Source organism: Diplotaxodon limnothrissa, linkage group LG20 (assembly GCF_057381915.1).
Source record: "Diplotaxodon limnothrissa isolate DT_005_m linkage group LG20, D_limnothrissa_male_GT1.1, whole genome shotgun sequence".
NCBI lineage: Eukaryota > Metazoa > Chordata > Actinopteri > Cichliformes > Cichlidae > Diplotaxodon > Diplotaxodon limnothrissa.
In genome coordinates this window covers 2188660-2215304 of record NC_140615.1, presented here as the reverse complement: position 1 = coordinate 2215304, position 26645 = coordinate 2188660, and the positions used below count along the sequence as shown (strand labels likewise).

Here is a 26645-nt window from a genome sequence, read left to right as displayed (position 1 = left end):
TTACAAAAAGCTCAAAAAGAGCTTTGCCACCTTTGGGGAAATGCCCACTTGGGCCTGAACTCAACAGTAGGGGGTCAAAATTCTTGAGCAGAGAGAGACCCTTCTCAAATTTTCACCTGTGTTTTTTCTTCTAGGCCCCATTTGCAACCAATATAGATTTCTCATTAACACTAAAATAGCACCAGCTTTTCTTCTGAAACTAAAGGAATTTCATTTTCCCAAGAGGAAGAAAAAGAAATAACACTGACACACAATCCTTCAGTTCCCTCATTTTTCCTCTCTAGGTCTGTCAGGAGATGGGTAGGATGTCTTTCTGCTCAGTGCCAGGGGCTCTGACAATGATATGGTTCAGGTCAGAGAGAAGCTGTGAAAAAGAAAAATTACGTACAACCAGATAGAGGCTGAGAAGGGAAAACCATAAAATGGGAAAACAAATATGGATAAACCAGGAAAGAACAGAAATATCAAAGAGACTGTTGTGATACAGGAGCCTGGAGGGGCCTGATGAATGCAGGGCGTGGTTGATGGGACCTGTGCGTTTGGTGTTTAGTTTTACGCTGCCGTATTTCCCGTCTTTTCTTCGACTGAAAAGTAACAGACATGAATTCCTTGTTGCAACAGACCATCAAAGTTTTATTAGTATTAGTCCATGAATTTCACTGAACTGTGCACATTTTCTAGGGTTGGACAGCAGAAGCCTGCGACTATTTGCGCAGTCAGCTTTTAAAGACAGGGATTTTACAACATCCCTAAAAGAGTTAATGAGTTATTTACCCTAGCTGGCCTCCATAACTATGCTGCACTACTAATGATATATTTTAGAGTCTGTGCGGCTAGAAGTAGCAAGAAATGACTCATATAGTGGAACAATAACGGCAATCAATGGCCCTCCTGACCTTACATATGACTTCAACTGTCACATGAACTGTCTGAATCAAATGGAGGCTTTTTCCACTGTTTTATACACACATGGATGAACGGAGAAAAGAAAAAATGAATGTCACTATTGAACATTTATTAAAAGTGCCACTTTTTTCTGTCACAGACGCACGTGGATAGGGTAGGCACTAGGACCTGCTGTGAGCCAAACAGCAGGGAGGAGAAGCTTTGGGACTGTAAACTTTTAGAGCAGTCCATTTCCCAAAGAGTGTGGGAGGGAGACAGACAGAAGTGGATGGCCCAAGACCTGGATTCACAGCTTTAAAAGTAGGAGCGGGATTTTGAGTTTGGGGCAATTCTTCCCCAGGCCTGGAGAGAGTGAGGTGGAATATAGCAGACTTTCTGTGGAAGTTTTTACTCAGTGGGGAGAAAGAAAAAGGAGCATTAAAGGGTGGTGAGTCCTACCTTGCTTTTTTTTTTTTGCTTTGTTTTTCTTTTTATTAAACACTGTAAATATGCGGGGCGTGTATCCACACATGGCACAGAAGCAGAATCTATTACAGAAACTCTGAGAGCATGTTGTTAAATGTAAGTTGAGCCTCTAAATTGAGATTGAGAACAGCAGCAGCCACTTTTCTATAGAGAGGGGGGATTTCAGCTGACTGCAACATACATGAGGCACTATTAAAAGTTTACTGAGATAATGTTGCTGATGATTGCATTTCTATGTCATTTTAATGTTGTGAGCCGGGTACAGAGGTTTTTCAGGTATTTGCAGATGCAAAGATCAAACGGAGGAGGACAGGGTGTAGAAAGAAGGAGAGAATAGAGGTGAGGAGTAGAAAAAAAGGGGGTTCTTCAAACTTCAATGGGAACCCGTTTACTGTTCAGAAAACTCCTGGGACATCAGGTTACCTTTTCTTTTTCTCCCTCTCTCTCTGTCTCTTTCTCTTTTTTCTATCTGTCATTCTCTCCACTCATGTTACACAATTCTCAAAAGACTTGCAGATTCTGATGAGCTCCAGTGTCCAATATGAAGCATGTTGAGGGTGTCCTCACACCTGGGTGGGGCTTGTTGTTTATAAGGTGTGCTACTAATCATTTTTTCAACTCTTTAAACTAAATTTTTAAAATTGTGTTGTGTATGCGTGCGTGTGTGTGTGTATATGCAAGCAAGCGTGGGTGCTAAACACAGACCTCACGCCTGCCACTCCTACGAGGGAATTCCTTTCGGGGTTTGACAGGAGAGGAATGTCACAGTGAGCCAAAGATTACACACACAAACAAACATGAAGCAAATCAACAGTGTCACTAAAGGCTTCACCTTTGTCATATACGTGTGGCTCTCTGTGAAAAACACATTCATTGGTTCTAATATAATGTGCCGAGGATGCTGTTTGGTTGTGGTCCATAAAATCACCAAATATCAACACTGATATATCAATATAGGTATCATATAGATAGCTGTTATGTTTTGTCACCCACCAACGTACCTGTATTATCTGCTTCAGCAGCAGTGTACTGTATTTATGCACCTTTGTGTTAGATAATAAAATAAAAACAGCTGAGGTTACTGCAGATTGGAACGAGTAAAGAAGTAAAGTTTCTTTAAAAACAGTGAAGTTATAAGTAAATGGCTGATGTTACTGGAGGGGATGTGATTGCCTTCATCTCCTCTCTGTTGGCCCTCTGTTGGCAAAGTGCTGCAGCAACCTGACTATATATCCTACATGACATGCTCTTCTTTATGGTTAACGCAGGAGGAGTCAGCCAAGGCTTAGTTAAAATGAATGTTTTGTAAGTTAAAAATAAAAATAAGATAGGCCGTAGTCAAACTTCAGGTCTGAAATGAGTTTTCTCAAGCAAAACAGGTTCTTTTTCTGAAAGGGAAATCACAGTAACTGTTATTACTGATTATATCTAGAGTACGCCTTGTTGACCTAGCTGCCGGTCTGCCATCTATGCAGACCGACCTGGACACTTGCTAAATTTGTAAAAGTCCAATTTATGACATATCTCTCTTTTTGCTTTTACCTTTTTTTTCTCTAATAATTAGAAAACAAAAGGTTTTCCTGTGTGTAACTGTGTTTGCAATTGAAACAGAAATGGTTTTACCCTGTAAATCTTTCAAACCTAGCAATGCATCCAATGCCAATGCTAAAAACAACTTAAGCCATATGAACTACCGTTCGTATATGTATGGAGGGCAGATGGACAGTGCTGTTTTCCCCCGCAGACAAAGATGTCTGTGATTATTCATGACCCTCTCAGGTTTCCCTTTGAAGCTGAGTTACAGCTTTCCCTATGTTAGCACCAGTGTGTGCAGTTGTGTATGTGTGCATTAGTGTGTGTGTGTGTGTGTGTGTGTGTGTGTGTGTGTGTGTGTGTGTGTGTGTGTGTGTGTGTGTGTGTGTGTGTGCGTGTGTGTGTGTGTGGGAGGGAGGGAGAGCGTAACAGAGTAACTCTTTACAAATGAACAAGTATTAAACTACTTAAACAGTGAAGAGGAACATATTCATGTGCAGCAAAGAATGGCCATAAGGAAACATACTGTAGAGTGTTTTTATGTCACAGCTATTTACCCAGAAAAAAAAATAACCGTGTTGACCTTTTTAAAGTTACAGACCAGCGTAATACATTTATCCCTTCTTGTTCTACATGCTGCATTTTTATCATTTTGTCAGTTTAAGACTCAAACACCACTGACAGCTTGTTGCTCTGCTTGCTATGTGGACAAGTGACATAATCTGAATCTGCAGTCACTCGGATTTTGACAAGAACAGGATCCACCCCTGAAACACATAAAGGAGGAGATGATGTGGGCTGTCTAGACTGAATGGTTGTATAGGACACCTGGGCAAGGGAGAGGCTGTGACAGCACACCTGTACTGTCAGTTTATCTTTGATTCTTTAACCCGAGGCCAGCGACAAACAGCTCTTAAAGTGACTCTAGATTTGCAAACACCATAAAATAAACATAATTTTAGTTGGGTTTTCAATGAACAATGAAAATTTTTATTATATCTCTTTTGATGGACATCTTTATTTAAATTATCAGTTGCACTTTGATTATTAATGTGACTAAACTGTGTGCCAAGCATTAGGATTATTCATGCAGTAATCTGCAGGCTAATATAGGATGGGAGTCATGTGACGCAATTTAGGTGACGTTTTAAAACCCACAGCTTCATGCTACTTCAGTAAAAATACCGTATCACCAGATTACACTCAAGTACTACTTGCAGAACTAGAAAAAACGGGGCGGTGCCAGTTGGCAACAGAATATTTAAAGGTTTCTTCACACTGGATGATAATGTCTTATCAGACCACAAAAGCTGGAGGCAGAATAATCATTTGCATTTACACCTGCCCACAAGCATTATCTGCACACCTGATCAGCCTCTGAATTGCTTTGCAAGCCTTTTCCATGCTTCATGATTCTTCATGCATCCTTTAGAGTAACACTTTTCGTAGCATTACACAACAGGTAGTAAAATTAGTAATATTGTGCGTATTCTAAATCCTTATGTGCTACAGTGTGGTGAAAATATATCATTGGTGATGTGAAGATGAGATTTCTTGATATAAAGGCTTATTTGATTATTTTACCATAATTTTACAATTTAGTAAACTAGTAGTTTTAAGGTGTAGGTTTTGTTAAAACTGTTTAAGTCAAACTTTGACTTTAAAAAATGAATCTAATAACTAAAATTTATTAGGTGAAGGAATCTCGTTTCTTTCTCTATGAGTGATGGTTATGCTCGATAAAGCAGAAGGAAGCATCCCTCTTTCTCGATAGTTCATGGGTCAGAATGTAAACCCAGGGCGCTGGTTATCTTTTGGGTCAATACACAAAGTCGGGTGAGAACATCTGGCGTAAAGTAAACTAGTCGAAGGGTCTGTCTGAAATCAGTGGGAAAGGTAAAAGGTCAGAGTTGGAGGTTATACCTCTGTGCTTGTGTAGGAAAAGCGGGATCTGGAGGCCACTGCAGGTCAGAATCCCGAAGGAGCTCTGAGCAGAACAGACAAAAAATATATATATAAAATATCGGAAATGTAACATCAGCTTTCTGCTGTAATTCTTGTTGACATCTCTTTTACAAACATCTTCTCACAATGTTTGGAAGGAAACGTGTTCAACAGAAATCTCAGCTAACATTGTTTGACATTTGTAACTTACTGGATTTGAACAGGGCTCTTGTCAAACATGTGCAGGATTCTTTATATGGACCTGGTTTTCTGCCCCTTTGCGCTGCACACAAACACGCTTCCGGACTTTTCCACAGATGAAAACTGAATCCAGTTGCAATTCTGTGTTGAAGATCTGATTTTGACAGGTGCTGCATCAAAGGGTTATGTCTGTGTGCTCTGATCTTATTTCTATCTCTATTGTGTGCATAGTACTATATATGCCTACAAAAAATACATCTAAATGTACTGACATGCCTGCTCATTCCACATAAATGCCTCTGTGACTTTTAGCTATGGCTTACTCTGGTTTCATGCATGTGCACGCAGCACAAACACAGTAGCTGAAAAATGGCCTTTCTTACAGCTATAATAACAGTGTTGTGGTCTTAATCTGTTGACTTTGTGTTTGTCTGATGTTGTGAATTGTTTCACTGCAACTCCTCGTTAGATGTGTGTGTACATTTGGATTAACGTGATGACACTGTCTCACTCTCACTTTCCTTTGCCTTTAACCCAATTGGTAGTTTAACTATAGCTTGTCTGGACATGAAACTTGCTCTTGTTGCCATCAACAGAACAAAATACTTGGTCTCCTCAAATATTTAGATTCAGTACAAAAGCCTCGTGAAAATAGCCTGATAGTTCACAATAGACCTTTTTTTGTAACAATGTTCTTTTTTTTACTCTACACAAACATCTCTTCTTATAAATTTTAAAGTGATACAATTTTCTCACCTGGCTATCAGAAGCTATCACAATACAGAGTGTAATAGTAACGGACACCAAGCCCAGCAGTGGGAGAATGGGGTTTGTCAATGAGTATTCACAAAGCGCATGTGTGTACATGTGTATGTATACATGTTTGTGTTGGATACCCTTCAAACACATAGACACGCCTTAGCCCCAAGGATACAAGCGAAGCCTCTCATTATGCACTCATTTTGATTCTGCCGATTTCAGAATGCACAGAATGCATGAGGATGAGCCACTGGCTAGTCGTAACAGATTAGCCTCCTGCACAGCCAGCAGGAGTTAACAAGGTGTTGTTCTACATATAGTTGTTTCAGCCAGACAGGATCCTGCAAAATACCAATACATCAAGGACTTTACAAGCAATTTTCTCTCCTCCAAACTATCCGTTTTATCTGTCATCGAGTTTTGTTGCAGTTAAAACTCACGGATTAATGGTGAGTCCTCAGGACTTTTGGGGCGTATGATGCTGCAGGCAGCAATTTCTCTCTGCTAGATTCTCTTTTAAGCCTTGTATTAAGCTCCATAGTAAATATTCATTTATCTAAACTCCTGTTCCAAGTCACTTACATGCAAAAAAAACATACACACACATAGAGCTGTGCTGGAAAGTAGCCACTTACTCTTTCACCAGAGCTCTGCTCACACAGTGAACATGGCATGCTGCTAACAGACAGAGGATGGGCCTGGGAGGTCCCATGCAGACAGGTGTTAGACATCAGCCAGAGGGGAAAAGTGTGGGAGAGTCAGGAAAGGAGGGAGATATGAAAAGGGAGATAGGGAGAGTGAGAGACATAGAAGCAGAGAGAGAGAGTGATGACAGCACGATGTGGAGACCACACAGAATAGAAACTGGTTCGGTCAAATCTTTAGTAAGAGGTATCATGGTACAATCAAACAAACACTGGGAGGGACAAAAACAAGATTCTTTGTACAATCTTGAGCAGATTCAGTGCACTTCTGACAAGCCTGTCTATAAGAGTGCAACAACATGGACTGCAGTAATCAGTGTTGTTTGGTTAACTAGAGACGAAGCTGGGTATCCTGGTTTTCATAAAGCTGGCAAAGTTCAGCCTCAAATTTGACTTTTTTTGGATGCATTAACAATATACAGCACTTATGCCTCCTTCAGACATCCACTAATGTCTTTCAGTCTGACTTAATGTGAAAGTATCTGTTTCATGTATGATTGTGCGTCATAAACACGTTTAAAAGTTAATGCTGCAGCCTTACTAGATAAGAATAAGAAACATTAGAAATAGCCACAGATTTCTTTTAAAACCGGCCCAGTCTGAGTGCCTGCCATTACAACAGACAGGAATGTGCTTTTTAACAATTTTAGCATTTTAGCACAAACACTAGAGCACAGATGGATGGTAGTTCTCATGCCTTGCAGACAGGCTTCCAAAAATCACCTAGTTTCCCTAATTGCCCCACAATGTTACATATATCACAGACTGAGATGTTAATAAGATTATTAAAGATTGAATCAGAAACTAACAGCACTGTGTTTTTCATGCAGTGAGTGAACCTTTATAAGCTGCTGTTCACTGGCTGTCTGTTCCACTGGACCAGGCGTATAGCAGTTATCAGTTAAGAATAAAACCATAGCTCCCAAATTTAAAAAAAACAAACCCCAACCTAATGCATATTTACCAAACCCAGAGTGAGCGCTGCTTTCAAAAAAGTGGGGCCAGTTTTTTCCTTATTATTATATTATTGCTGTCTTTTGAGGTGAGTTGGGTTGTGAACTTTCTGCCATTGTTACCACAAAGTTTTTGATTAAGAGTCACCAGTCAACAACCCTCTGGCAACTTCTTGAGAATAACCTGTATTTCTTTACTGTTTGGCGTGTGGTTGCTAGGAATGGGTATCGTTTAGGTTTTATCCGATACCGGTGCCAAACCGGTACTTTTGAAACGGTGCCGGTGCTTAAACGGTGCTCAAACCAGTGCTTAAAGAATGGAGAACACAAAATTGGTCCTAAAACCTCTCATGTTCAGCTGTTTTTTTGTAAAAAGATAACAATGTTAGCCTTTTCTGCAGCTATGGGGCATATATGGCATCACTCTTGGCTGGCAGCAGTGCTTAATCGATGGAAAAAACACCAATTTTGTCTAAAAACCTCTCATGTTTAACTGTTTTCCACTTTTTCTTTGGTCATTTTAGCCTTTTTGTCCAGGGTGAAGGGAGTATCTGCCATCAAACAAGAAGACAGCCGCATGTAACTACGACGGTGTTTGCTAGTTCACCTTACATGCATTAATGTAATAACGTGGTTAGCCTACTCAACGTAAATTACACACAAACAACATTAAGCTACTCACGCAGAGAAGAACAGCTGCTGCTGCATCATCATCATTTCTGCTACACTGGCAGGGCTAGGGGCCAGGACTCTCCTCTTCGGGTTTTTGGGGGATGTTGCTAACTCCGGGTCTGATAACAGGCACCACACCCGCAGTAGATGTGCACGGTGTGAGGTCTCGCAGCAAACTATCAAATACGGCGCATTTCTCGGCTTTTAAAAAAACGCTATGCGTCGCCAGCTGTTTAATCGAATTCTTGGTGTTACCTCCTTTGACAGTATCACAGTATCAGCTTAGAGCACTTGTTGCTGCTGAGTTTGCTCTTTTGCTGTGAAGTACAGCCAGACTTTGACCGCTTCGCTTTGGGCATTTTTAATCTGTAGCTCTGCTCTAAAAGAACGTACGTACCTGGACCCGCCTACTACGCTCGGAAACGTAAAATGATTGGCTAGAATCTAAAGTGTATCACAGCTCAGGGAAAAAAAGCACCGAAATAAAGCACCGAAATGTGCGCTGCTTTTCGGTCTGGTTACTACAGTTTATGACAGAACCGATACCGGTACCCATCCCTAGTGGTTGCTGGGGGTTGCTGGGTGAAATTAGTCTCAAAGAGAGTGCTTTTGACTGCTTTGCTAACAGTTTCACATGGAGGTTTTTGTTCCATATACAACTTTGGGAACAATTTCACCTGCAGACTACAAGCAACCTCCCACAAACGCTCTCCAATGAGTCAGAAAATATAAATTTAGGTGTGTGTATATGGGGCTTAGCAGTTGATTTCACAGTGACAGGAACCATTCACAAATGATCAGGGAATTTCCCTAGCAACTGGTGGTTGCCAAGCACTTGCCAACCAGTCTCTAGGCCTGTGTGACTGGGACCTAATGTCATGATCCTGGGTCCTTTTGTGTTTTCTCTTCGATTTTGGTTCCTCTGGTTAGTGTTTACTCTGTTCTGCCCGTGTGTTCCTGTATCTAGTCCGCGTTTCTTAGTTTGTGTCCTTTCATGTGTAAGTTCCTGTTTTATTGTGAAGGTCTGCGTCTTATGTGAGTGTTTTCAGTTTGCCTCCCTAGTCTCGTCATGTTAATCACTCCCAGCTGTGTTTCCCACCTGTGTGTAATCTCCCTGTGTTCTCTGAGTGTATTTAAGTTGTGTTTTCTGTCTTAGTTGCTGGTTCGTCTGTGTTGTTTCCCCTCGTCTCCCCGTATGTATTTCCTCGGACCTCCCTGCATCTTCGTTTCTGGTTTGTGTTGTTAGTTTCCCCAGTTTAGGTTTCCGGTTTCATGTTCACCCACCATTGCTGTTTGTACCCACTCCTGTAAATAAATACTCACCTGCACCAGAGCTGCCGCCTTTTGGGTCCTTTCTCCAACTCCACACGGCTTGCCCCGGCAAACCGTGACACCTAAATTGTTTCAATATTGCCTTTTTATTAAAATCTATAAAATATAACACAACCATTAGGGTAATTTTTGCATATTTTGCTTCTTTAGCGTCATGGAGCAATATTGGTTAACACTTCGCCCTAGACCCCAAAAACAAAAGCAATTAATCAGTTAAATCTAAAAAGTATTATGAGAAAGAAGTGGAAGGTAAAACTATTCAGCCAGCCTTTCAGACTGTTTCCTCTGTATTTGTTGACTATGTTTTAAAATTAATTTGAATTAATTTGAAGCGTCATGAAGGGATGCAACCAGAACTACTTTCCATGTATTAAAGTTTCCTTTTAGCTGTCTGTCAAACGTGAGAACTAGTTGTGTTTCCTGTGTCGTATATGCTACCATTACCAAATTCAATTAAGAATATTTAGAGAAAATCTTGCGTGCATATCTTAATGTTTGACATAGCATATACTCAGTCTTGCGTGACCACACCCGTGCTCATGGCGACAGACAGACCGCAACATAAACGGTGCGTAATGGAAAGTTTTAGTCTCTTAGCAAGCACATCTGTCTATTTACGCCCATGTTTCACTTTACGTTGCGCTGAAATCTACCTGGATGACTCACTCGGGGGTTGCTCAGCTGCTGATTTGTTTACAATACCATGAGGTGGCAAAATTACACACATTTGTCTCCTCAGATACTGCTGTTAAAAATACTCTGCTAAAGGTTTGAGCACTAAGATTCAACTTCTTTACTCAAGTAGAAGTGTTGAAGTACAGGCTCTGGAGTGTAATCAAGCTTTGGAGGACATTGCTACCAGCTCACTGAATCTAATGCCATAATAGTATCATACAAAAATAATATTAATATAAGGGAATACACAATTTATTTAAACTTAAATACCAATTCTAATGAATATACTCACCTTGAACATAATGTTATGAAGGACACAAGTAAAGGCAACCAAAGGAAATCTAATAAATGACTCTACTTACTGTTGCATTTATTGTAGATGGATGATTTTGCTTCTTCAAGTAAGTATAGCCAGGGGTTAAAGTGGGATTTGGCAGGTGACGTTGGTTGAAGTGGTAGAGCGTGGGAAAATGAAAAACTTAGAAATACATTTTGTGTACATTTTGTGATCAGCTGACCTGTGCTGGTGTTTTATGTTGTGATCGGCCAAATGAATTATTAAGATATAAGCAGATCTTATAAGAGCCATCGTCGCTGATTCTCCAGCTTTGACAGCATAGATCTAGTATAAAGGCAGAATTCAGTGAGTTAATCTAATCAAAAACATCACCTTAAATTTAATTTGATTTGTGCAACCTTGATGTAACATAACACTGTCCATGAACATCACAGCTGCTCCGCACATTCGATTCAGTTCAGTTCAATTTTATTCATGCAGCGCCAAATTACAACAACAGTTGTCTCAAGGCGCTTTATATTGTAAGTGCCACAATAATATATTACTGTAAACTTCACCGCAATCCTGAAAACTAACCAGTTTAGCCTGCTCTCTCCCTATGCAGCCTTTGAATAATAACAAGTCAGTATACTTCAGTTTCTTTGAAGTATACTGACTAAGTTTTTTTTCCCCTTCTTGATTTCTTACTCTTTTTCATATTTGTCACATTTAAATGTTTCAATTCATTAAAAGTAAAGATAAATGATGATTTCATTTATTGAAGGAAAAAAAGCTGTCCACACCTACATGGCCCTATGTGAAAAAGTAATTTCCCCATAAAGCTAATAACTAGTTGTGCCACCCTTGGCAGCAAGAACAGCATTTAAGCATATGTGATAAGTGGCAATAAGTCTTTTGCATCACGGTGGGGGAATTTTGGCCCACTTCTTTGCACAGTTGTTTTAATTCCATCACATTAGAGGGTTTTCAACTATACAGACGTGAATTTATTGGTGTGTTTCGAATCATTATCCTGCAGCATAAGCAAAGTGCACTTAAACTTTAGAGCATAAACTGATGGATATTCTCCTTCAAGATTTACTGGAAGAGTTCATAGTTCCATCATTAATGGCAAGTCATTCAGGTCCATGTCTGACGGTGGGTATGATGTTCTTTTTATGAAATGCTGTGTTAGTTTCACACCAGACCGAAATAGTGCGAAAAGTTCAAATTTTGAGTTTGCCAGTCCACAGACAAGACGGACCTCCAAATATTTACCCAAATTTTTGTGCCTTTTTCTTTGTTCTTCTTATCCATAAATCATTAACACTAACTGTGAGTGCTGTTCACCACTGTTCCACGTTTTCTCCATTTATAGATAATGGCGCTCACCGCGTTTCACTGGAGTTCCAAAGCCTTCGAAATGACTTTGTAACCTTTTCTCAGCTGTTCTTGAGTTTCTTTAGATCACTGGATTTTAGTCTAGTTAACTCAAATATAGTGAACACATATGTAACAAAGCAAAAATCAGAAAAGGGACAAATACATCTTCCCAACGGTGCATGTGTTTGTATTGATATTACAAATATTCATATTGGAAGATGGATCAAGTCAGAGAATTTTTTAATCCTAAACCACTCTTTGCCATTTTGATTAGATAATACACGTTCCCCAACTGGACGAGTAACAGCATGAGTGAAACTCTGCATAAATGGTGTTTGAGTTTTACTCTAACAATAAAGCTACAATATGATCTAACTCAAGCCTGAAACTGCTGGTTTTCTGTTAAAGCTATTGAGAGAAGACACAAAGTGATGAAACTCCACGTTTTCCTTTCTTTTGAATGCTTTGTAACTCCCCATTGCCTTTATTTCCTCCCTCTGACCCTGTCCTTGAACTCTTCTTTGTCTCAGTGTCTGTTCCACTATAAACTTGCCCTTCCTTACTTTGCTTCTCACATGCTCCTTTATGTGTGTAATTCTCTAGATATCTTATTGCCCATATGCATCCCGCCCTCCAATATTGCTGCCTCTCCCTATCCCTTGATGTATCTGATTCCTTCCTCTCCATCCTTCTGTCTTCATCGCTGTCTGTGGCCAGACAGGCATTCTTGCCTCTGGCCCTCCTCATGTCTCTGTGCTGCTGTGGGATTTTTAGATGCTCACCAGGAAGGGGGAGTTATTACCAGAGCCGAGCCAAAAGATTAAACACTTGTCACGAGAAGATTGTTGAATGTCAAGGTCATAAAAACTAGGGTTCTGGAAAACATGTTAATCATTGTGTTCATCCTGACTTCAAGGCTTGGAGGATCAGCCTCCCACGTCCACTGGTCCAGTGCAGGGAGAGGGTGGGTTGATTGGGGATGGGCCCATTATGTGGAGAGAAAGAAAGGGGGTGAAAAATGGAGAGAATGGCTTTCACTAACAAAACTGTGATGCTCTGACTGAGGTTTTGAGTGACTTCCAAAAAACTGTCATGTCTTGAACTCGGCTGGAATCGAACAACCAACATTTTTAGTAAGATTATAGAAAGTAGTTGAGCAGTTTGGTCAGAAACAAAGTTATAAAACTTGCTTAATACATCTCACCGACAGCTGAGAGAGTGAGTGAGCCAAGATTTTAAATCTTATTGAACAAATTCAAAGCTGTCTGGTACTTGTCTCCTCAGCGGCTGTGGTCTGAGAACACTTCGGCTTCATATTTTGCTCTCAGAAGAAGGTCCAGCAGAGTTTGGCGATTGTACATTAAGAGAGAGTTGACTCTACACTGGCGCCACTGTGACTTAAGTGTTTGCTTAGATGATCACATATTACTAATTGCTAAATGAACTTAAGTGACAGAGTCGAGGCCACTCTCCCTCCCATTGATCGCTGGTCGGTGCCCATATACGCCATCATCCATTTGATTAAACCACTTCCACTCCTTTTAGTTCGTCCCAGCAATCACTTCATGTTTCTCAGGGGTTTTTGGCACTGTGTGCTGGTACCCGTGATCGGCCATCAGCTCAAAGACCTCCTGGCAAACTTCTCGTTTCGGGCTGCTACCAATACTACCATCAGCCACTAAACACAAAAACATCTGCATCTCATGACGTCTGGTGATGTCATATTTTCATATCAACTCAGCTTACTAGGAGCAGGTACTGAAAAAGTTTCACCTAATGGAAACCGAGTGGAGTCAAGCCAGCCTAGAAGGTATAAGTGGAGGAGGGCTGCTGGTGTTCATGCTTTGTATCACAGGCGAATCACTCACGTTGTTCATTAATAAACAGTTTTGTTGCATGCTGACATTAATCTGATATTTTCATTGACAGTGGAATAAATTTTAGCCCTGTTTGTACAAACAAGCTTCGATTTGCTGCTTTTGCTTCCAAATTACTGCTGGAATGAAAGTATTGTTTATATTTTAGGTTCCTTTCACGAACGCCACAATGATTCAGTCTTTCTATTATGATGAATCAGTGTTCGACTTACTGTAAGACATCATGTGACAACAGTGGAACGGTTGACGTCGCACTGCAGCCACGTCTTTGCTTTGTCTCAGGTTTACCCGTAAATAAAACATGACTGTGGAACAAATGTTGTCAAGAGATGAAATTGAATGTGTTGCTGCACGAAGTTTCGGCAACAAAGACTTTCAGGTCCAACAGTATAGGAAGAGCCCTGGGATTCTTGGAACTGTTGTTCAGTATTTTGGTCGCCCTTAAATGCCCCGGGGCTTTGTTGCATTGTGGGAAGCTGTGACTTAAAGTCAACATAAGTATGTTATTGCGCCTATATTCTGCCGGATACACTGTCAGCTTTTATTTGTATGTATTTGTATTTGTATCCTCTTGACACAACACTTTGACATCTACTTCTCTTGAGTAGTTTAATAAAAGTGTAAAAGTGAAGCCATATGCGGACACAAAGCCCAGTTATTCCAGTTCCAAGAAAAATTCATTCCACAGGAAATGCTAATAGAAATCCTGTTGTCCTTGTGTTTGGTGAATATAAAAAAGTCAGTCACTTTAAGGCTTCTGAAGCAGAACCAGTATATATATTATTTTATCCCATAACAAAACATTTATGTATGCTCTGACTTCAGCAAGAGTTGGAAAGAAGAAAGACCCTCTCCAGTTAGAGTCTATGGATTTTATCAGAAAATGGTTGCGTAATTTTCCCCAAAGACGAGAAGATAATGGTCTGACCCTGTGCTTTGCACCTGCAAAGATGCACTATAGTGCTCAGATCTGCTTGCTGTTAGGCACAGAAACAGTCATGTACTCAGGAAGTTACCTCTGGCTTTTAACTGTGAGAGTAAAGATGAACACTGGGTCAAATTCCAGGAGCAAAAAAAAAAAAAAAAATGGAGAGACAGATAAATGAGAGACAGACGGAGAGAAACAGAAACCCAGAAAGCACGAAACAGCAGGATGAAGATGCTGGCTCTTTGCCAGTTTGTTCCCTTTAGTTCCAACACCATGGCTCCCCTCTTCCCTGATATTCTCAAGATGCCCTCGGCAGACATACAGAAGCTTTTATTTTACAACAGCTGATGGCAAAAACAGCTGTGCAAAATAGAGTATATTCATAAAGAATCATTTAGGTGCTGTCCTTTGGATGGTTGCTTATCAATTACCATCCCCTACTGCCGTTGTCATTTACAGTCCTCTAACACTGCAGGCAAATGTAACTGAAATGTTTGCAGAAAGCCCAAAGCTGTGGTTTATTTAAGATGTTTTTTGAACTACTGAGCCAAATGTTCAGCTGATTGCCAGCATGCCTCTCTATGGCTGCCAGTACCATTTAAATGAACGCTCGGTCTTTTGATAGCTACTCATTTGCAGAGGAATACATTTTAAAGTTGTATGTGCTGTTACCTGTGCATAGTTAAACCCTTACATATTTTATTGTTGGACATAGTAAACCGATCGAGTGAATTCAAGTTCATGTCGAGACCTCATACTTTGTTTTTCCACGCTGTAGCATTTGCCAGCTCCACATTTTGCACACCAAATGTTATTTTGTTCTCCATATCTCGCATCGTTTGTCATCCCTGCGACGAGTAAAGTACTTTAGCAGGTTATGTGTGCCTGCATGTGTGACACTACCTGTCTCGTTCCCCCCGTGTCCTGTGGCTAAAGCAGCAAAGTTTGGTGGTTGAAGTATGTCTGATTTACAGCAGGTGCTATTGTTGTCCATGTAAATGTCTTTTTAACATAAAGACCAGGGGGCGGTGAGGAACAAGGGTGCAGAACAGTACGCCACACAGGCTTAAAAAATGGCAGCATCATAGTAAATGGAAAACTGAACTATCATTAAACTCCTCTAATATAGTTTGGTTTTTGTTTCTGTTGGTGGTGGCGGTTAAAATATATATTTTAAGTTAAACAATTAAATTCACTTGAGAAAATGATGGCTCTAAGGTTAAATGGCTTTATGCAGACAATTTGAATTACAAATTGGCAAAACTAATGCTTAGTTAAGACAACTTAAAAGGTAAAGGTCACATCTGGTATCAAGAATCACCAGATACAACCTGACAAACCAGGAGAGTGACAGAAAAAAGTGTGACAAACTGGGAACAAGTAATAAACAATTAATAAATAAGATAATATGGTTACACTGGTAAGATAAGTGTGAGACAGCAGTTTTAAGAGAAAGCTTTTAGCATGATGATAATCTTACATTGGCAGCAACTGAAATCAGGAAAAGCACAAATGCCACAGAGAAAACAGAAAGAAGAAGTCAGCTGATCGAGGGTGAAATAACTCATAACAATGCTTCGGCTGAAATATGGAAGAAATCCACACTTTTAATGCGTAAGAGAGTCCAAACATTCTTTTAATTTTGGTGACTGCTGCACGTTTGCTGTGCCAAAAAATAGGAGTTTTAACGTGTTTCCAAGAAAAGACTCAGCCTTCCGAGAACCTTTGGGGAGTGTAATTTAATTGTTATTTTAACGCTGCATGACATCATTTTATGTGACAACAACTCGTGGCAGGTTGTTGTATCGGTTTCACATGGCAGCTAATCGAAACTGTGACACGTGATTTTCCTTCTGTAGCTGAAACATCGTGAATGGAAGCAGTGTAAGGATTATTTCGAAGCGTTATGTTATCGGCGAGTGTGTCGCTGTGAGGAGAAAAGTTCAAACTCTCTTACAACAGTGAGTTGTGACAAAAAGACTTTCATTTCAAACTTTCTCCAAAAAGCAAAACTCGTTTAGACTGAACACGAACTAGTCCAATTTTTTAAACACTGATAACATTTTTAGAGGAAATAAATATATCTTCAACATTTGGATGTGTGTTAAAGGAGAGAGCACGTTGACCTGGCGGTCATCCTGCCTGATAATTATTTCCAGTGGTTGACAGCAGGAGGAACTGTGCTCCACTGGGTTGATGAAAGACACAGAAAAGCTGTTTACCTTTCTCTGTTTTGCGCTCGGCCTCTTTTCTCTCCTCCTCCCTCTATCTCTGCCGCTGTCAGTCTCTCTTTCTCACCCCCTCATAATCTATGGCCGCTGTCATCGCTCTGAGAGAGCGGCGTGTGTTTGTTTGACACGCTGCTCCTGCATATCTTTTAACAAGGACATGTCACTAATAACTAATGTATCACACAGACAGGAAGACACCCTCGCTAACTGTAAACTAACCCCGGAGTGATGGCAGGCGATGCTCTCGTGCCTTCTTGTTTCACACGAGTGTGTAATGCTGTAAACTGTAGTCTGATCATTAGATCATCTTGTGGACTAGCAAAAAAAAGAAGTGTTACAAAGTCAGTACCAGTAACTGCGTGGCTGGTTTCCACTGTCTTTGGCTACATATGTGGTCTCTAAAGTCTTTTTCCCTTCCTGTTGCCCAATGATTAGTTTTCTAGGTCACAACCCGGCAGCTGTGTGACTAATGTCATCTTTTCCACTTGCTTTCATCAACTTTGGCAGTCTGGTTTGACCAGGTAGTGCCATGTGGTGCGTGGAACCCCAGCATGTGAAAGTGATGGATGACTCAAGAGAAAATGGTCTTGATTTACAAAGCTGGCCAATCAGCTTATTGTGAAAAAAGGGAAGCTCCTTATATTGATGGATGAATCATAAAAGAATATTGAACTACGGTTTCGTTTATCCACCAGTGTATTAATACAGCATGTGTAGTGTCTGGAAATATGAACCATACAGGGTCTGTCCTTTCTCTGGTTTGTGGTTTAACGGTTTTGGAATGCCTCTGTCATTACTTGGCCACAGGACTGTCTCCTTCTAGCTTTGCTGCTCTTCAAGGTACAACATTTTACTTTTTATCACTGCTGCAATGATCTTCCTTCTCTAGTGTTTGATGTAGGGTGTTAGCACCTAAATCCTAAATCTAGGATTCTTTTTTCCAGGCTCAATGTGGGCGATGTTTTTAAACTCCAGTGTAAAACGCAGTAGTGCTTACACAGAATCGTAAAACAAACAGTTTAGGGAGGAGATGTAAATCCTGCTCAACGTTCAGGAGAAACACCAGCTTGTGTGTTTGTTTTTCTGTGTATTTGTGCGAGAAGGTCAGAAGGATAGTCAGGCCGATTCTGATGCAGTGCCGAAGTAATTCTGTAAGTCAGAGGTGTTCTGCTCTGACCTGTGTGCTCATGCTCTGCAGTGTTTACGCTCCACCAGCATTAAACATAAGCCACATATTTTTAACATGAGGATCCTTCACCATAGGCCTTGCAAATAGTGAGCGGCACATCAGCCTGGATCAATCAGCTCACTGCCTGTTTGGTCCGGCTCCATGTGTGCAGGGTGTGGGTGTTTAAGTGTGTGTATGGTTGTGTTTATTGAAGCTAAAATACAATACAAAACCAGTAGGTATGTTTTATAAAACTATAGCTGTTTCCATCATCCGTGATTACTTGATTGTTTTACTGATCAGCTGCCAAACTGACTTTTTGGCAGTGTTTGAATAAGTATTAACAGAAGACGTCGTAACAATAGCACAGCGTAAAAGTATTGGATGCTTGTTAAACGCTGCATTAAAAGATTTACACAAGTAAAGGGCGTGGATCTACTTTCAAAAGCTAACAATCACAAAAACAAGAGTATATGAAAAGCTTTGTCTAACCGCAGGAAAGCTGTAGCGTTAATATTTGAGTAAAGAGCAAAACTGCACCGAATACAGTACTCGAGTACTGCATCATTACCTTTTACAAAGCCAACAGCAGAAACATGTTTAAAGAACATTAAAAGTCAAGGACTTTAACATTCTTAGCTTGTGGGAAAATACCTGAAGAGTGATTTAAACTCTTTTAGCTGAGCTGATATTCCTAATGGGAACAGAGCCAGTGACATTTTGATATTTTTCAGCTGTTTGAAAGGTGGACGCTGGTCTGTTCAGACGCAACACTGACCTCTGCTGGTTATAAGTGCTACACTGCAAGGATTACAGCAAAACTGGTTTTTGCAAGAAAACTGTAAAATATCACGGAAAAAAATCAGGTTTCTTTTTTGTTGTTGTTTTGTGAAGATTATCATATATCACTAATTGCTTTTTCTAACTTCCTCGTTTCTTTAATCTCCTTTCAAAAGGCTCCGCCTCCCACACCAAAGCAGTAAAACATGTTAAGTTAAATATTTATAACACTAATAAACTTGTGTTCCAGCACTAAGCAAGCAAAGTGAAACACCGACACAAGTTTAAAAAATAACAGTAATGCTGTCACACCAGCTTCCACTGACCTCTGTGACCTGCTGGGTGTTTGTCTGGAAGGAAGTGGGTGTATTCACACACAACGCGACGCTGTGCAAACGATCCATGAAAACAGCATTATGTGCATGTACACATACAGATGCATGGCACTATTTTCAGTGCATAGGTTCACTATGTAACGAGTAACACTGGATGAGGTGTTAAATGCCTCACATTCCAGTGTACGGAAAACGCAAGCTCTTAAAGTTAAACATGGTGAGTGTGTGTACACGGCATGAGATAAGGTTAGGTAATGATAAATTGTGTATGTCGGTAAAAAAAGGGTGGCAGGTTTGCGGGGCTGTCTAAATAAACGAAACCGCTTGTTAAGCATGTTTACATTCCTGATTGCTCTGAATGGCTTTTATGCCCATCTTGTCCCTTTGCAGGGCACTTAAACACATACTCCTTTTGAGTCGGAGGTTTGCCTTTAAGATTACTTTTCCTTTGATTTGGTTTGATCTGAAAAACGATAGCTCCAGATGTATTTATGAAAATGTCAACGCGTATTATATCTGACTAAAATAACATTTGCACAAGTATTTAGTGTGTTTTTTGTGTGTCTTTTGCAGAGCTGTAGTTCACGGAGTCCAGATGGCAGGCATGAGGGGCCCGACCTGCATTGGAGTCTGGCTCTAGAGTCCACAGGGGCTCACACTTCAACTGGACACATTCCACAGGTACCCTTAAACACTCACCAAGAGTAACACGTAAAAAGCAAGACATACTTGAGCAGGACCAAAGAAGTGCTCAGTGAATCAGAGCAAAAGAGTCAAACTAAGAACAGAACTAATGCCCCCTTAATGACAACGTCAATGATTCTGAATCTTAGATGTCACAAATGCACAGTAAAGGTAAAGTGTTACATTTTCCAAGTGGATTGCTCACTTAGAAACTATTTATCAATCCTTTCATACATTTTTCAGTGCATTTCAATTAGAAAATGTGTGAAACTTTTCACTTTAGACATTCATGTGACATTATCTCAATTGCGTGTTTGTGTTTGGTTTAGGACGTGTGCCCATGAGGTCGTCATCACTGGTCCTGCTCCTCCTGATCGGCGTCCAGGCTGTACTGAACATGGGAGGTGGATTGGCCCGGAGTGCCGGGGCACCCAACCACAAAGTAGGACAGCAGACGGCAGCCAATCACAGAGCAAGACAACAGCACACAGTAGCCAGGGACCATCTTACTGAAGAACACACTTCAAAGCAGCATCATAGGACCAGCCACCACAGGACCAAGAGGCCTCATCGGGCAGCTTTAAATGCAAAGGATAGGAGCCCTCTTGTTGGGCACTCTACGTTGGATTCCCTCCCTGACCCCTCCATCCCAGTGGTGGATCCCAAGCTCTTCTCCAAGAGACGTTACCGTTTCTCACCTCGTGTCGTCTTCAGTGAGGTTCCACCATCACATGATGCCCTAGAAGGTGAGGGCTATGAAATTGATGGAGTTAGAGGGGTGAGGGTAAGGCGCCGAGCAGGATCACGCACCATGCACCGAGGAGAGTACTCGGTATGTGACAGCATGAATACCTGGGTGAGCAACCTGACAAAAGCCACAGACATGTACGGAAATGAAGTGGAAGTGCTGCCCAATGTTACAATCAACAATGTGGTGAAGAAACAGTACTTCTATGAGACCACCTGTCGATCCCCTACTCAAAGGGGTTCTGGAAACGCAAATGGAGGGAAGCCGGGGGGTTGGGGTGGAAAACAAGGTTCCAAATCAGGCAACTCGGGCTGTCTCGGCATCGACAGTCGCCACTGGAACTCCTACTGCACCAACTCACATATTTTTGTAAGTGCCCTCACCACCTTCAATGAACAGACAGCCTGGCGTTACATCCGCATCAATGCCGCCTGTGTGTGCGTCCTCAGCCGGAAGTCTTGGGGAGGAAGACGGGGGCACTGACTGAGGCGGACGCCCGACCACCAGACTATGAACCGAGCACAAACATTTCTCATTAACAGCCACTGCAGCTTTATTGCTAATACTGTAATCCTTTCCCACACATCCAGACAAACACCCCCACTGACCAAAGCATCCAAACAACACACGTACTTAATGCAAACACACACATCCACACACTCGAACATCTGTCCAGCCCCTCGGCCCCCCGACCCTACCTCAGTCAAAGAAGTCCTGGTTGTTTTAAATTATGAGGACTGCATGTCATATTTATGGTTTATACAGTCAAATATAAAATTATATACCGTATGTGTATATATACAAAATGAATTCAAGCTTTTAATGTTGATGTTATTGTTGTTTTTGTGTTGTTCATGCTGTTATTTATTAAACACCTCAGTACTTGCCCGGTTTGTTGTGTCTGTTTGAGATCATGCTGACCGTCACACATCTGCAGGTCTGATCAACTCTGGTTGTTTTAACGTCTTTTAGCTCTTTGCTTTACAACTTTAGTTTCATTGTCTTCTGTAAACCATTACAAAATCCAACCAGCCGTTATAAACAGGTTCGATAAACTTTAGCGTTTAGCTCATGATAAATCCAAAAGCAGTAACCTTCGGGGAAACAAACAAGACACTAAACTTTATTTGATGTACTTGTGTTTTCTTTCTTTATAATCTTTGCTTATATTAAATATTGTAAGCATATTCACATATACAGTACCAGTTAAAGTGGGGACGAGAAATCTCAACATGTGCAGTAACACGGGGTTTCTAACAGTCATTGTCTTCTTTAAATGATTCCCACGTGCAAAAGCTAAAAGTCACAAGCCCAGACACTGAGTCACCTTAAATATTTTCCAAATATTGTTACCACATAATTATTATTATTATTCTATTTTCTTTTTTGTTCTTTTTTTTTAATTCCCAAATTTCTGGTGACTCATGTCTCTGCATTAAGATATTCCAGCACCCAAAAGCAGAGGAGGCAGTAGAAAGACTTGTATGTGAACATCGATGCCTGAAGGAATGTGATTCATTCCATGCAGGCACGAGAGACGTGCTTTGCATTTTATACACACAGATTTATTAGCTGTGATGTTCCCAGTGTTCCCAGCAGTAGTGGTGACTTCTCGCCAGCTTGGCATACCGGTGTAAACACTACGGGAAGTCTCTGTGCATTTGTACTTGGAAGGAATGAATATTGCATAGAGACAGGTTCACAACTAAAGAAAGAATAGCAAACTGTATCTTAGCAAGGTACTAGGGCCACAATGAGTGCCTACAACAGCTTTAATGTTTCTGATCTTAGAAAGTTTGGACACTGGTGGGAAAACATGCACATTTTTTCATGAGATAAGCTAAATGCAAGCATTTTTTTCACATGTAAATGCAACATCTAATACATTATTTTTCAATACCTTGTTTGGCCTTAATCAGATTATTAGGACTTGTGCTGCAAGTCAACTAATGCTTCTATAGCATGATCAATTTCAAATGTTTTGATACTCAGCAAGTGTGGCTGTGGAAATGTGAAGCTTACAAAGCCATGAAAGACTCTGTAATCATATCAAGTCAAACATGAACACCTCCGAGGTAAAATATCAATCATCTGAAATGTCAGGAAATGGCAATCAAGGGGAACTGAGGGGAAAAAGAACTAATGTGAAACATGTCTGCTAGGCTGGAAGGTTGCACAAAAACCTCATTGTGACTATAAAGAAAGTAGCTTAAGGAAGTAGCCTTGACTTGTTTACAGCAAAGGTGTAACCCTCCAACCTCATCAAAAGTTCAACTCGAAATCTATTGATAAAACAATTCAGCTTTGGAGGAATGTTTGGTCAAAGAGATGAGATGCATTTGATGGTTAAACATAGACTAGAAATGTGCTTTTGATTATGTGACATAGGTGCTGATACAACAGATCAATGTTTCAAGCAGCCAAGAATCCACTATAGGTTGTCCTCACCGTTCTCTCCCACACAACAATGACTGTCCGGCTGCATTTTCAGTTTTCTATGGGGCACAATTAGTCTTGACTGAAGCTGTTGACTAAGGGATACGAAGTATTGATTATATTTGAGCTAAAGGCCCCTTGTGATGCATGAATTCCAGTCACCATTTTGCATATTCCTGTGTTGTTTCTTTTTTATTTAGGAAAATATATTTATCACATTCCCTCTCTACAAGACATGTAATCATAACAATAATTCATGGGCAACAGTGAGACTTTGTCATTTGACTTGATGTTGTGTTTTGATAAGATCTGTGACATGCTAATTAAATACACTAACCACAACACACCACCTATCACTGAAATATGAGGTCTTACTGAGGGCAAAGTCCTACGGAGCCCCGCAAGGGACATGGGAGAAAAAAAATTAAGACGCACTTTTGCGAGATCTCGCAAAAGTTCATCGTAATTTTTTTTCTCCCATGTCCCTTGCGGGGCTCCGTAAAGTCCCGGACTTGGCCCATGCACTCGCGCATTCATGGCTAAAGCCTCTATTTAGGTGAGAATCTGCTACCCTCTTGTGGTCACATAGAGAACTGTACTTAACACTCAGATGAATAGCAGAGAACTTCTCTCACATAACTCTATTTCTTCCAAACAGCAGTTGAATTCTGCACCTCTTTTCACATCCTTGCCAGATACCTGGCTGCACTCTCACCTGCACTAACCCTGCGGGTTCACAGGTGCTTTTGAGCTCTGATCGTGTTGCCAGGAAACCTCATCACAGCAAGGCTGTCTGATCAAAGGGGGTTTTTTATGTTAAAATTGTGGCCTCAAAATACCTTTCACTTTGGAAAGAGCTGCTAACAGGCGGTCTGCTAACCCTGACATATTTTCCTTTGATTTTGCTGCAGTTGCTGTGAAGTTATACAAGACACTTGAAGCTTAAATCAGTGTCTCAAAGGAGAAGCAAAAAATCGCTTTTCTTTGATGAATCTTCTTTATGTGCACTTTTCTGAAATAGATTGACGTCATAGAGGTGAGCACGACTCAAAACAGTGACTCCATTACATTTCCATCACTGCACACATGCAATCAAAGAGTCTTTGAACGAAGCCCATTGTAGCATGCATTTGGCAGGGTGCAAACTGAGTGAAGCCACAGAAAATTCATTCTTGGTGTGACCAGCAGATGGCGCTACGCTGCCAGGGTTAGACAGTCTGTTTAAACGTGCCTACAAGTTTGGTGCTATGAGAGTGTTGAACATCTCTTCATTAATATGAAATATAAAATAAATTACAATTTTGCGTGAGGCTGCATTGATTTTACAGCTGGCAGGTCTCACGGAAAGGGCGAAGGCCTTCCTCCAGACCAGGATGAAACAATGGGCAAACATCTGCTCTTGATGATCCCACACATTCAAGAAACAAGAAACAAAAGTATGATCTGCTTACAACAGAACGCCAATAACAGTGATGACAACATGCTTCCAAAAAGACTCAACTTATACACGTCGCCTTCCAAGTAAAGTCAAACCTCGCCTTGAAATACCAGAGCCATAATAGATCAACTCAATGATTGACCCATTAAGTATCTTGTTGAGCTATAAATGATCCAGCTGGTCATTTGTTATCTATTTTAGTGGAGGCTAAGACCTGCACATACTTTTCATGTTCACATGTTTGGAACTGCATAGCAACTGAGCCACTAACAGCCAACAACAGCGAACAAGCTGAGTGGTCTTATCAGCCTTTCCACTTTTGGAGCTGCTCTGAAAAGTGTCCAGTGTAAGCTTTGTTGTGGTTTCTTCATCTTCCACAGTTCCTCTAATGGGTCTCAGAACACAAATAGGGGTTTTTAACTGATTCAGTTTTGAGACAGATGCACAGGCGAATGACTGGAAACAGTTGCATGTTTTCTCTAAAATCTCTACCATGTCAGTTCTATCTGATTCTGCCTCCCCTTCAGCTTGGCAGACCACTTTGTTTCCAATATGAGGACATTTTTTGACCAGTGTCTGACTGCCACTGATAAAAAAAGACATAAATAATTTTCTTTGGCTGTTCTCCCTGCTTCCAATAGCTGTATGGAAAATATGTTGAATATGGTTCTCTGCAGTTATTACATGTCATCGATGACAAACATCCGACAGACGAGCTGCTCTTTCCATTTCATTACCTGCACATATAAGTCTGTTAATTATACAGTAATGGTTCTTTTCACCCAGTGATCCAGCTGCAATATAAAAATAAGAACACTAACAACCTGAACTGGTTACCTAACTTAGTAATTTCCATTATTATATATTATTTTGCTATGAATTATATCGTACGTAATACATTGTTTGAAAAGTGTCTTCACTTAATTATTTAAACAGATTTTAGTGACATCAATATGTTGACATATTTTATGTGAGTAGGAAGAAAATGAACTTGTATGAACTCATCCCACCAGGATTAGATTAAGCACCACAGGCAGCTAAGGATAGAAACTGTCTGTTAGCCCCCAGGCCATTCACTGAAATTTAGAAGTAGTAACTTAGCAACGAATAAATAATAAACGTGTCAATATATTATCAGACAATTATTTTTATTTTATGTTTTTTACCCATCTCTTTCTACACCAGGCCTAAACTGGTACATACTCTTTCTGGGTTTACAGGAAGTGTTTGCCTCAGTGATTGCTGATAGGAAATGGCCCAACACTATCGTGGCTGTTGCTGAAATCTTGAGTAAATCTTGTTATCTGTTGTGATTACAACAATAAACTGATGAAACATGCTTTTAAACTTAATGGCTGCGGAGACATACTTCCTTTGTTTACTTGCTTTTCCCCATACTTCATGTGTGCATAACAAAGCTTTTGATCAGCCTAAGGTGTTAAGAATAGGAATTAATGCAAACAACACAAAATTCATGTCATCACAAACATGTTTTAAGAACTGTTGAATTTATGAGTTTCAGCAAGTTTTTTTTCATCTTTTTCAAAATTATTTTTTGAAAGCACAGCGAGCTGAAAGAGAGGAAGGAATGTGCTTACACACCACTCTTTATCATTAGTTATTATTCACCTCTGGCTCTCTTCCACAGTGCATTCTTTCTCTTGTCTTCCTCCCATCACTCCCAACGGTCTTGGCAGATGGCTGACCCTCCCCGAACATGATTCTGGTGGTTCTTCCTGTTAGAAAGGAGTTTTTCCTTCCCACTGTCACCAAGTGTTCCATCAAAGGGGATCATTTGAATGTTGGGGTTTTGTCTCTGTCATTGTAGTGTCTTTACCTTACAATATAAAGTGCCTTGAGGCAACTCCCGATTTGATTTAAGACTGAATTGAAAGTTTGCGCTGAACATACATTTTGAGTAATGTAATTAATACCCATTTCTAATCACCAACCAGTTAATTTTTTTTATCTTTATCTGGGACTTTATTGTATATTTCACTTTCCACATTGAAGGTAGGCTGCCGTTATGCAGAATGCGATACATTTCAAACAAAAAACAGCAAATAAATATACAAAGCCAAAATAAACTTAAAAACATTACAATTTTATTAAAAAATAGTAGCCTAATTCCGTTTGTGGGAAACTGATGTCTCCGTTTACAGGCAAATAATAAAAAAAAACGTCCCCATTGAGCAGTCTCAACCCCCCCTTCTGCC

General features: G+C 40.5%; 1 protein-coding gene across 1 annotated transcript; it reads left to right on the top strand.

Annotated features, from left to right (window-relative positions):
• Positions 1 to 1182: 1182 nt before the first annotated feature.
• On the top strand, positions 1183 to 21310 carry ngfa (nerve growth factor a (beta polypeptide)). Its single transcript, XM_085344899.1, has 3 exons — positions 1183 to 1333; positions 19697 to 19804; positions 20137 to 21310. Exon 3 carries the CDS (start codon positions 20148 to 20150, stop codon positions 21036 to 21038), a length of 891 nt encoding a protein of 296 aa, XP_085201025.1. The 5' UTR covers positions 1183 to 1333; positions 19697 to 19804; positions 20137 to 20147; the 3' UTR covers positions 21039 to 21310.
• Positions 21311 to 26645: the final 5335 nt, after the last annotated feature.

What these genes read in the sequence shown, in the direction of transcription:
- ngfa (XM_085344899.1), top strand. Translation starts at nt 20,148, where the DNA reads ATGAGGTCGTCATCACTGGTCCTGCTCCTCCTGATCGGCGTCCAGGCT.